At 37.7% G+C, this 12,053-nt stretch overlaps 1 protein-coding gene across 2 annotated transcripts in view; it reads left to right on the plus strand.

Annotated features, from left to right (window-relative positions):
• BABAM2 (BRISC and BRCA1 A complex member 2) overlaps positions 1 to 8,296 on the plus strand; it is a 162,222-nt gene extending 153,926 nt beyond the window's left edge. For both annotated transcript variants that reach the window (XM_064708927.1, XM_064708928.1), the window contains exon 12: positions 6,649 to 8,296. In XM_064708927.1, coding sequence (XP_064564997.1) covers positions 6,649 to 6,712 — 64 coding nt within the window. In that variant the 3' untranslated portion in view covers positions 6,713 to 8,296. The remainder of the gene's footprint in view (positions 1 to 6,648) is intronic.
• Positions 8,297 to 12,053: the final 3,757 nt, after the last annotated feature.

Here is a 12,053-nt window from a genome sequence, read left to right on the forward strand (position 1 = left end):
GCTACAGCCCAGTTCCAGCTGGGCAACCCAAAGTTACAGTGCTGAGAACTGTTTCTCACTTCAGTTTTTGTAACATCTTAGATGTGGAGACAATGATACCGCCATCATTTTCTCCTAACAGAGGTGCAGAATGTCTGCTATAGTTACTGTTGTGTTACCCCATAGTTATCCCAAAGCGGGAGATGGGCTGATTCAGCTTTGCTGTGAGTGCTCATGTATCTTTAGCCTGGTGAGGAATGCTGTGGAAGTGCCTATGAATAAATAGACAACATGGTTCACCCAATGGAAATATGTTTTTAATGCATTGTATATGATGAAAGTAGCAAAGAGGTTCAAATGTCCCATGTCTGTGTTTAAAAGGAAAAAGCTGCCCCTCAAACATTGGCATGAGACCTGTGGAAGGAATGGGCTCTCAGGAGACATCCACACTTTTGTGTTCAGCCCTTGCTCAGTGCAAGGCATAGAGATGCTGGAGGAGGGCATGAGCAGGGGTTAAGGACATAATGAGCAGTCATATGGAATATGGCCTAAATACATACCCACTGTTGGAATTAATGTACCAATTTATTAATTTAAGTTCCTTTTGTTAATTAGTGGTAATCATGTTGAATTAGGTAGCTCCTGACAAAAGGAATTTAGAAAGAAAACTTATATCTGTAAAAAAAAGACTGGTTGGCATCTTTGATTTTGTTCTGGCAGAAAAAAAACAGGAAATCTTAGAAAGTTTTGAAGGTTATGGTAAATAGCTTCTATGGTAAATAGGAGATGAATTTTTAGGGGTTACATGAACCAAGTCAGCTGGATGTGCCTGTGTGGTCATGGGAGGACAAAGCCTCTCATCTGGCATCCAGAAGGTATTGTTGTAGGTGTTCAGTATTTTCAAAACAAGTTTTCACTGTGTTAAAACAAGTTTCAACAGGAACACAAAAATACAAAGGCACACTACATATATATGTGTGATCGGTGTAAAAATACTTCGTACTTCAGAAAGTGAGTAATCAGGTGATGTTGATAAGGCCTGGAGAAGCTCTTTTATAATTCTAATATGGCTATAGTGTTGAAATAGTTTATATAACAAGATTTTGTTGCAAGGAGTCAGCATAATAATACTAGACTGGAAGGAATAGGTCAAAAAGCTCAAGAAGCCTCAGTCTGTCCTTCACTCTGACCTATACCCGTCTTAATTCCTGTTTTCACCAAATTTGATTGAAATAGGGAAGAACATTGCTGTTCCAGCTAATTTATGAAGATCAGTCATCTATAGAGTTCATGTTGTTCTATCAGGATTCAGTGGATTTGAAGAAACTTGTAGATGTCTTGAAGCAGTTCTTCTAGGGTACAGCAGGAAGGAAATAGGGGATGCAAAATGATGTAAATCCTAGAGGTACATTTCCTTTAAAAGAAGTGGACAGCTGTTGGGACAGATGCCTGGGATTCTTGGTTGTAACTCATGCAGTTGGACAGGATACAATTCAGTCCTTACCTCAGTCCCAGGATTATTCAAACAAACTCAATTTACCTGCTGGACAATTCAGACAATAGAGAACTACTGAGGAGAATCGGGTGCTAAATACAGACCTTACTCCAGAAGAGCTGGAAGGATTAAATAGAATTATTCAGAGATCACCCTGACTACAGGAGTGCCTGCCCAAGTCAGATCTATTAACTTGAAAAATTTTAGAAAAGAATTCATACATATTATATATGGCTTGCCTAGAGTAGGAGAAAATTGATGTATTTGTCAAATACACTGGCTACTATGATTTTGAATACACTAAGGGTCTATAATTAGAGCCTGAGATTTACAGAATTAAATATCTGTTGCAGTACTTACTAAAATATTGAAATAATGGGTAGTATTTAGGAATAAAGTTTGCTCTCAAAGCCAGTAGTAGAAAAAAATCCAAATGTGAGTCTGCATTCAGATGAGAAGGAACACAACATGTGTGCCTGATGCAGTGAGAGAAGGTCTCTGTCTTTGTGAAAAGGTGAAGATTGTGGCTCAAGGGCTTTAGTTTGCCAGTAAGGCACTGTGCTGGTAGTACAAGTGTTGCTGTACTGCCAAGTCTGTTCTTGATGTGGACCATCATGATGATTTCATCCCCTTCATTTTCTTCAAATCATCTCTTGATGGAAAAAGCACTTGAATGTTTCACATCTTGAGCTGAAACAAATAAAACATGAGTGCAAATAGGGCTAGCATGGGTGAATTTGAGATCATCATGCTGGAAATCTTGGCAGTTATAAACTGAGGAGTTTAAGGGGAATATATTTTGTGAACGACTTGGGAAGATGATTCATCGCCCCATGATGATTGTCCTTGTCCCAGACATAAAAAGCAGAAATGTCATTGGTACATTTGTATGCTTTTTTCTTCACAGAGTTTGTCTTGATCTTCTGCTCTGAATTTGCCACATGAAGATTTTAAGAGAAATAGAAACACCTAAGCAACTCTTTTAGCTTTATTACACCAGTAGCAGTAACTAGAACACACTTGTATAGCTGGCTATAGTACCAGTCTAGCAAAAGCAACAGCAGAAATTGAGTGTGTTGGTGTGAGAATGCTATAACCATAAATATATAGGAAATGTTGTTTGATGGGAGATTGCAGCTACATAATTTTAAATCTTTGCAGATTTTCAGCATAGATATGTGAAAGCAAAAGGTATTATCAAGTGGTCAGTGCAGATTTTCTACCAACTGCATTTAAAAAACCCAGCACTAAATTACCCTGGGGAAAAAACAGTACAATTAGAATGAAATTTCACAAAAGCATGTGAATTCTGAGTCAAGTATGTTTTAAGCACAGCAAACCCACACCCTGGGATTTAGACATGTATGGGCTTCTGGAGACCTTGTACCACACTCAGTGTTTCATATCACTGGGAAATATGTAAACAGCAGGTGAGCCAATTCTGTCTTCTTTTAGATACTTACCACTTGCAATTATAGCAAGACTTTCTTTCCACTGGATAATAAAATGAAGGAAAGAGAAGTGCTTTACTCTCAACAGATGTCCTTGAGCATAGCACCTGGAATTCATTGTACTGTGTCAAGTATATATAGTGGTTAACTACAGCAAAATGTGTTGTTTTCTGGAGTGATGAAGAAAAATTTCCATGGAAACCTCATAACTTACTACCTTGAACTTGGAAAATGACCATTTGAGGCAATAAAAATGAATAGACAAAAAACAATGGAGTCTTATAAGAAGCTCAACAAAGTGTTAGACATGTGCCCATAAGTGTATGAAGATTGGCACCCACTCTAGGCTGAAAAGAAAGCAACTTTTTAAACACTGTTTAAGCTGGAATCAAAACCATTGTGAGAAGGATGCAACACTCTGTGTGTGTTTTACTTTCTTTCCGTGAGTGTTGATTGTACTCTACACTCACGTGAAGAATATCTGTGTACTTTGTACAAATGAGTTTCCCTGTACTTACAGGAGAATTTATGCAGGTCTTCTGAGCTTGCTGTAAGGTCAGTGTGATGCAGACCCACCAAGAACATGGCAGATGAAAGCTGGAGAAAGAAGGATCTCCATCTTTCCCAGAAAGGAGAAAAGGCATTGACCAAAAGCTGATTTCTGCCATTTGACAGAGCCCTGAGAGACCATAGGTCAAATTAGCTTTCTTCACCTTCAGTGTAATTCAACAGGTACCTAAATTACTGTTGTTGAGTTTTTTAATAACAGTTCTCCAGAGCTGAAAAACATATCTAGTGTATATAAAAGTAATAATTTCAAAATAGTTTGGAGATAACTTAAGAACATCATTTGGCAAAGTTTCTGAAAAAAAACCTTTCAGATACTTTTAATGAATCCCTATGGTATAGCACAGATCATAGTTATTGAAGGTGTAATTCATGTGAATGTGTTAATAATAATAGAGTATGAGGAATGTATCTTTATCCAAAGATCACGTTTATATTCACTGTTTCTCTGTGCCTGTACATACAGGATGCTGAGCATGAGTGTTGTCTCTTGATGTAAAATCTTTGTATAAGGAATAGCATTGCATATGAAAGATGCCTTTACCATGCAGTCTATAGCAGAGTATTGTCCTTCAAAAGATTTTATATTTCTCTCAAAATTATTTTGTGCCATCTGTCATGACATAATATTTTGTGTCATGGTCCTATTTGGGCAGAAGCATGTGTACTTTGACTTCAATGCCAGATGGTCAATAGATGAAACGTACTCAGAAGGTGATTGCTGCTTCTTCTCCTCCTTACTGGTGACCTCTGCAGAGATTGTTGTAACTAAAATGTAATTTCCATTTCACAGGAAATTCAGGTATTTTGACACATGGTTTTGTCCCAAACTTTGGGATGAAAAGAAAAAATTTAGGAAAAAGTTTTCAATGTTCATTAAGGAGTTTCACTTACCTTCTCCTGCTTTCCCATCTTTTCTCCTCAATCTACTAAATGTGCTGTAGCTGAGACAGTCCTGGCACACTGGGCTTTTACATCTCTTAGCAGGGCCTGGTTTGGTTTTGTTTGGGAAGGTGAAGGGAGCAGTGTTAATTTATTTTTTTGTGGTAGGTGTGATGAACCATAATTATCTCTGATTTTGTTTCATCTGAGATACTTCAGGTGTATGGGAGAGGGAGAGAAATGGAGGAACAACACCTGAGTGCACTTGTGGTACTGCATTTGCTTCAGTCTGGACAAGACCAAAATGATAAGAGCAACTTTAGGCATGTACTTTAAGGTATAAAAAGAAAAAAAGCAGACATTTAAAATGATGATGTACTAAAGGAATTTTTGTAGTGTATGGAACATTGCCAAGAGGTTCATATGAACTACCAGTGAAATAACATCTTTTTTGACACAGTACATCTGATCAGAATGTAGGGAGATGTTAGACTTGGTTTTGCAGGAATGGATACAAGCTCTCCTGCAGGAATCAGTGAAAAGAAAGGATGCAAGTGTAGATAAAGTTGGTGTGGGAGGATGTTTGTGGTATCATAAGCATTCATTCTGGATTTTACTTAACAGAAAAGGCATATATAATTACTGCATATAATGCACTAAGTGTGGGTTTAATACAAAGCACAGAAATGCTATGGAGAAAAAGAAATAAAATGTAGGAAAATAATTCTGATTGTATCCCATTTAATGATTAAGAATTTCTACAGTTTTGGAAGAAGGAAGTTTTAAGTAACATTTATCAAGTTGATTAAGGTCATGTGCATGAAGAGAGTCTGCAGAGAAGGTATCAAAGGGGAAGGGGGAAGCTGTTCAAAATAAGCAACCAGAGAAGCATAATTAAATGTTAGGAGAGATAAAGCAAGGACAAGTAAAAGGGATAGGTCCTGACATTGACAACATGCAGGAGGTACTCCATGAGCTAGCAAAACACGTAGAATTCAACAGGACTTACAAAAGCTACAATTTCAAAGGTTTGGTAGAAAAAGCACAGATACAGAAATGGCACCCAGCTGTTGAGATCAGGAGACAGGCAGGCCTTCTCAGCTGGTTTATGTTCGTGTGTGTGCCAGCAGGAACAATCACTTTTGCAGGCATGATTATGAGGGTTGTTTTCTGAACTTTGCTTCAATAAACCAAAGTGTGTTCTGTAAATACACAGCACAATCTGTATATGCTATAAAATGTGTGTGCTGGTTGTCCTCTTTATTATGGTTGTTTCCATTTCTGGGATCAGCTCCTCAGTCCAGAAATGCTTTTACTTTCCATTGCTCTTTTAACCTTTGGACAGCATCTCATATGTATTTATATCTTGTGCACAAAAGCTGACTGCAGCTATCTGTTAATTAATTTGCCAGGCACAACTTCACAAAGAGAGAGGAGCACTCCCTTCATGGTCCTGCAACGTTTTTAGGTGTGAGGAAGTATGGTTGCTGTTCAGTGATTGCCAAAGCTTCTACTGCAGTTATGAAACACATCATGGTTGTGAACCTGATCAGTGTGTGTTTGCTTCAGGAGGTAAACCAGCTGAGAGATCAGGAATCTAATAAATGACATTGCAGCTTTAGATTTCTTCGCAGTGAGAACATGAGAGAAATTTGTAGATACCAGTGATAGAAATAGAAAATAAAATTTTAAAAAATAGAGAAATTGAAAGTTTGGTGCAAAAGTAGGCAGAAACCGAAGGCAGAATGATAATGTAGCTTCTAATATAACTGGCAAATAAAGGGCATCCCTGGATCTCAGCAAAAAATTCTCAAAGGTACAGTTCTAACTCAATTTTGGATATGGAGGATTAGCTCATTTTATGGATTTATGAGTCGCTTGATCCTTTGCAAAGAAGATAGACTACCAAAATATACAAAGCAGACTTTAAAAAGAGCATTATCCTGTAAATGTTGAAGTTTAATAAAAGGACTTACCATTTATACAGTGTTGTTAGTATTTATTTGCTGCATTTCATGTAAACTGCTGCCATCAGCAGTGGCAGTATTGTGTCAAGGTTTGTGAGACAGATAAAGAGCTTATCTCCTACACGTATTCTGACTGCTCTTCACTCTTTTCCTGCTCCATTGCCTTGTCTGTCTTTGGGCCTTTTGTACCATATGTGAAGCCTTCTCCACATAGGGGAAATAGAAAACATGGGAAACATCAAGTACTTCAATTTATGCTTTTAAGATTACTCTTTCCTAATCATATATTTTCTGTTCTTTTCACTAGGACATATTTCAAGACATTTGTCCCTCAGTTCCAGGAGGCAGCATTTGCTAATGGGAAGCTTTAGACAGCTTTGGGCATGGAAACTTCACTGGACAGATCCTTCAGTCTGCACGTCAGCCCAGAAGAAGGATGCCTGGAAATGGGTTGGACTGTCTTGATAAGTGCTTTCTTGCCTCCGAACTGCTTTTGGTAGCTTCATTTTATGAAACAAAGACCTCACTAGCATGCTTAGAGCTGAATATTTGATATTAGTCCTGCCCCTTTGCCTCTGCCACCACCATTCCTTTATATATCTATTGGATTAAATTTTAAAAGGTGTGTAGTGATAGGATAACACTTTCTTGTGCCAACAATGTCCTGTATGTTATGCCTTGTTTCCTCATCTTCAGATGGTCTAAACTGGACTGCTCTTCCCCATGGAAATAGGCTGTAATGTGTACATTTAGTTAACGTTTTCAGCTCGCCCTAAGGGAACACAAAACTGCCGTGTGTACCAGGAATGCCTAATGGACTGTACAGTGCCATATTCTGTATGCCTCAGAGGTTTGTGTCTCACTGTGGTTGTGCTCTCACAGGTATGGATATGAGTTGCACACTTCAATTCTCAGTGCCTTTCCAGTTGGTCTGAAGTTAATATGGCAAGGTGTTTGAGGTTTGTTGGTTTTTCTAATATTTCTCTTGAAAGCTCATTTTATGTGAAATGTTAGGGTTTTATGCTTTGTTTTCATTTCCAGTTGTACAGTTTTGTTGTTTTCCTAATGAGTGCCCCTTGCCACTACAAGAAAGTTCTGTTTCTTTAGTACCAACATGCAAGTAACTAGTTATATAAACCAGTATAACAAAATAAAGCTCTTTCATAGACCTGTAATTTTTCCAAATAAGATAAATACTGTTAAGAGGCAAACTTTCAACAAAGGAATGAGTGATGTCTTAGAAAATAGCTGATGAAATAATGCAGGGCTATAGGTATTTAGCTTAATGCTTAAGTTCAGCATATCTTCTCAGAAAATATTTTTAAGTGTATATAACTGGAAACATTACCTCCCCTAATTCTGAAATGCCAAATGGAAAATCCTGCCTATTCATCCTTTCTTTCCTGCTTGTGTGAGGCACACCAGTTGGGACTAATGGTCACAATGTCACTTCCCCAATTAATTTGTGAATAGACCAAGGTACTTTCCAGTAAGGAATAAAATTAACAGAGTATGTTGGCTTATAAATGGTATCTGGAAAATGTGCCCTACTTCTGCTAAATACAAGGAACTAAATGAATAGTATGCAGATGATACAGTGGAACTGGAAAACATTTTTTTTTTAATTATACACTATGGCATCACATGCAAGGAAGTCTCTCAAGCTGCTTGATTGGCAGTATTCTCCTACCCTTTCTACAACTTGTTATTTGGCATGAAAAGTAGTGCTTTTCAGGGTTTATATTCACCTAGGAAATACAGATGGGGTTTGCGTCGTGAAGCTTAATAATTAAGAATTATGCAAATAATTCACCTCTAGAAACTACAAGTATTTTTGGCTAGTTTGTGAGCAAAATTTAATTTATGTTTAATACTGAAGTTCTTGGCTGAAAATTAAGCTGCAAACAAAATCTGTATTGTAAGAATAAATAAAAGAATAAGAAGTTTTGTTGTAAGTCTGCAGAGAAGGCGTATTCTGTGCTGTGACCCACCCCTTTGTGATTCTCAGTGCATTATCTGTCCCCAGTTTCAAAGGTCTAAGCCTGAATTCCCTCTGTGGTGACACTGCATGAGGCTTTGCCATGCTTAGAGCAGATGTGGGAGGTTATCACTGGTTGGGGGCCATGTACAAATTATGAATAGGATGGGATTGTTGGAATGCATTTTGAGTTGTTTTATTTTTTAGCATTAGTTCCATTACGTGGTTTGACAATGGGAAGATGTTGTTAGTTCACATCTTAGGCAGTAGATCAAGAACTTAATGTTACAGCTTATTTTAAAAGTTTTTTGACTAATTACACAAAGTAAAAGCATATTGACAGTAGTTTTATTTAACTACTATAAGCACTCCTACTTTTGGTTAAAACAATGCTTGCTTATTTTAAATACAGTACTTGGTTGTAAGCTTTAAAACACAATGTACAGAGTTTTATTATTAAGGTTAGAACTTTTTAATATTTTGCTAGATAATACTTTTTTGTAGATTAGGGAGTTATTTTAGATAAGCATTAATACACAGACTATTGGGTTTTTTGGGTTTTTTTTACTTTTTACATAATTTTTTGCTGACTTATTGTATGGCTACTGCTTAGCTCTGATTTCACTTTTGTTGTTTCTGAGGTTTTCTTTTTGCAGCTCTCTTAAAACTTTCTGATTTTATGAATCCTCACAGAAAGTAATGGTTTTATGTAAAAAGCAAAATCAAAACTGAACCTCAGGTGACTAAGAACAAAATATTGTTTAGTATACTGGGATGATCTCACGTCTACATTTCTTCAGGTAAAAGCCAAAGCCACAGACACATGTTCAAGAACAAGTCAACCTTGTGAATGAGGTGGGAGAGGAAGGATGGCTAATGAAAAACATTTCTTCTCATAGTGTTCTAAATCTGATAGAAACAATCTCTAGACATCTTCAAAAGGTGTAAACCAACCCCTTAGGTTGCATCAGTAAATTCCTGGAATCTTACATTTTATAACTTTGTCTTTGATTCAGTGCTATACTGATTGCTCCACGAACACAGTGTTTGCTTTATGTACCTGATTGCCCAAGTGGCACCAGTTATTTATTTTTTTAGCTTCTCAGAAGTTGCCATACTTCAAAGGCTAGCAATTGCAAGATAGTTTGAAAAGGGGTCCACTCTTCAGAATTCAGATTTATTCCCAACCAAAAATGCATCCTCCACCTCAGTCCTAGTCATTTTGGTCAATGAACTGCTTTATTATTAAAGAGTTTTAGAAGCCACATAAGAAAGCATTTTTAGGGTACAAAAAGCCTAAACCAGGAATTCATTGTGTTGAATTCAACAGTTTGACCAACTTTTCACAACATACATAGAAACAAGTCAATTGTTTCAGTCTAATTTTAATGTCATGCTACAATTGCTAGTATTTTGGGGAGAAAAAAAGGTAAAAAAGATTAAAAACTGTACTGTTTGTATTTAAATTTCAGATGAGAAGAAAAGGCATTTTAGTACACTAAATGAATGTTTTCTTTATTTCAAGGTCACCCTTCACTCTTTGACCTACATGCATCCCTTTCTAATAGTTCTCAAAAGTAGAGCTATTTTATGGATATTTTATTTTCTTTCTAATAGCTCTTAGAAGTATTGGGAGTGTCAGCTCTCCAAATGGGGTATTGAGACGAGAGACACTGAAATGAATGGAAGCTTCTCTCCAGGAGAATTGCCATATAAATACTACACCAGAAGAGAGGGTTCATTTGAATAATTTTGTATCAAACCAAGTATCCACTGAAGGCCTTTATGTTAGCCACAAAAGTTGGAATCTGATGAGTTGGAGTTATTTCTGTTATCTCCTGTTTTATTATAATTTCCATTGTGGCCAGTTTAACAGCACTGGGACTCTCAGCACTTCCTTCCCTATTATGGGATACATGCAATTGAAGGGAGCAGTCAGACCTAGGCTATTTTCCCTGGCTTATGAGAACCACAAAATGTAGGAGAAAAATAGCAATGTTGCAAATGTATTGAAAAGCCTAAACTCTCCACTGTCCTAACTCTAAGCCCTGCTAATGCACGGTTTTCCAAAGGTCCTTAAATCACAAACTTAGAGTCAAGCCTTTATCCATCTGCATACATAATCCACTGTCCTAGAAGTAATACCAAATTTTATGGATTCAAAGTCAGACTTTTTGTGAACTTGCTGGAAAGACTGGACAAACAGCTGGAAGAATAAATAAAAGGTAACTATACCCTACATTGTTTGGCCTTCATTGATCTTCCATTGTGCTGGCCACTGCTTTGTTGACTGGCAATTTTCATTTGCTGAATTGGCACATTTTGGTATTGTCACTGTCCTTGAACATCCTCCCATTCATGCAGAGAGTAGACTTGAGTCAGTTCTTGAGAAAAGATCATTGCTGGAGTTAGCATGGATCTCCTGTGCATTGTGAAACCCTCCCTAGGGATGTTTCTCTGTATGTTCCCTTTCTCTCATCCTGTCTGAAGCCTACAGCAATAATTCATCTTTGGTGAATCAGTCAGTGGGTGGGATTTAACCATGAAGTGCAGTACTTCAAGTCTCACTTCAGGTGGTTTTACACAGAGACTTCCTACTAGGAAAGAGAGGATTAGATCTGGAGTGCTGTCCATTGAGCCGTGCCCCCTCACACAAGGCTGCGGGTTTAGAGAGCTCAGAAACCTGTGAGGGTGATGAGCAGGCACTGCAGCTCAGGCATCCTTCTGTGTCAGTTCCCTTAAGCAGGGGAGCAGCAGGCAGTGCAGACCTGTAGCAGCACCTGAGGGTCACCAGAGCAGGTGTGAAACTCATTTCTAGTGCCGTGTCTGTGCAGCAGTGACGTGGGGATGAAGGGGTGAGTGCTTTGTCCGTGCAGAAGGGGAGTTGCTCACCTTTCTGGCTTTGTGAGATGTGCTGCAAGGAGGTAGCAAGCTTTGGACACAGCTTATGACCACAGTTGTTAATTATGGGGTGCTGTTCCTTGCCCTGCAAAGTAAATGAAGTCTTGTGACCAAGCTGAACTGCCAGTGAACACTCTTCCCTTAAATTACTTTTGTCTCTGTAATTGATGCATTGTAACACTCATTGAACGTAAAAGTTACTCTTACTTCATTTTACATGTTGCTGAAAATCCCTTTAGTTGTATCCTTTCCAGTTTTTATTTTCTGGTCTCTGTCCTCCTCTGGAACAATTTTGCTTCATCCTTACTAGTTACTGCTATTTTTAGCAAACTTGAGTTCTTTCTTTTAACAAGGCAACAAAGTATATGCCAACATCTTGTGGGCCTACATTAAATATAGAATTATTTGCTGAAAAAATAAGTAGAAGTTTTTTTTTTTATATACTAAGCCAAGTGTTGTGTTCTTCACAAGAGAAGAATTCTGAGGAAAGGCTGTTACCAGATCAGAGAGGATAATCATGCTGATGGCACTGGGTACAATTTTTTTTACCAACTCTTCATTTAATTTCCATGTTAGCAAGTTAGCAGAGGCAAAGTGAATTGTCCTTTCCTGAAGGAAGCCTGCACCTAAATAAAGCATTGATCAGACACTATCTTTTCCTGTTTATACTTTGCATCAATAGGTTTACCCCTACAGGGAAAGCCAGTAAGTCTGAAAAATGTCTATAAACAGTGCAGTGGTTTTTTTAATATTTTATTTTACTGATTTCTGTAGATTCAGAGAATAATTTCAAACTTTGTTCTGGGGGAAGGTAAACAACACAAATATCAGAA

The sequence above is a fragment of the Zonotrichia leucophrys genome, chromosome 3 (assembly GCF_028769735.1).
Source record: "Zonotrichia leucophrys gambelii isolate GWCS_2022_RI chromosome 3, RI_Zleu_2.0, whole genome shotgun sequence".
Classification (NCBI taxonomy): Eukaryota; Metazoa; Chordata; class Aves; order Passeriformes; family Passerellidae; genus Zonotrichia; species Zonotrichia leucophrys.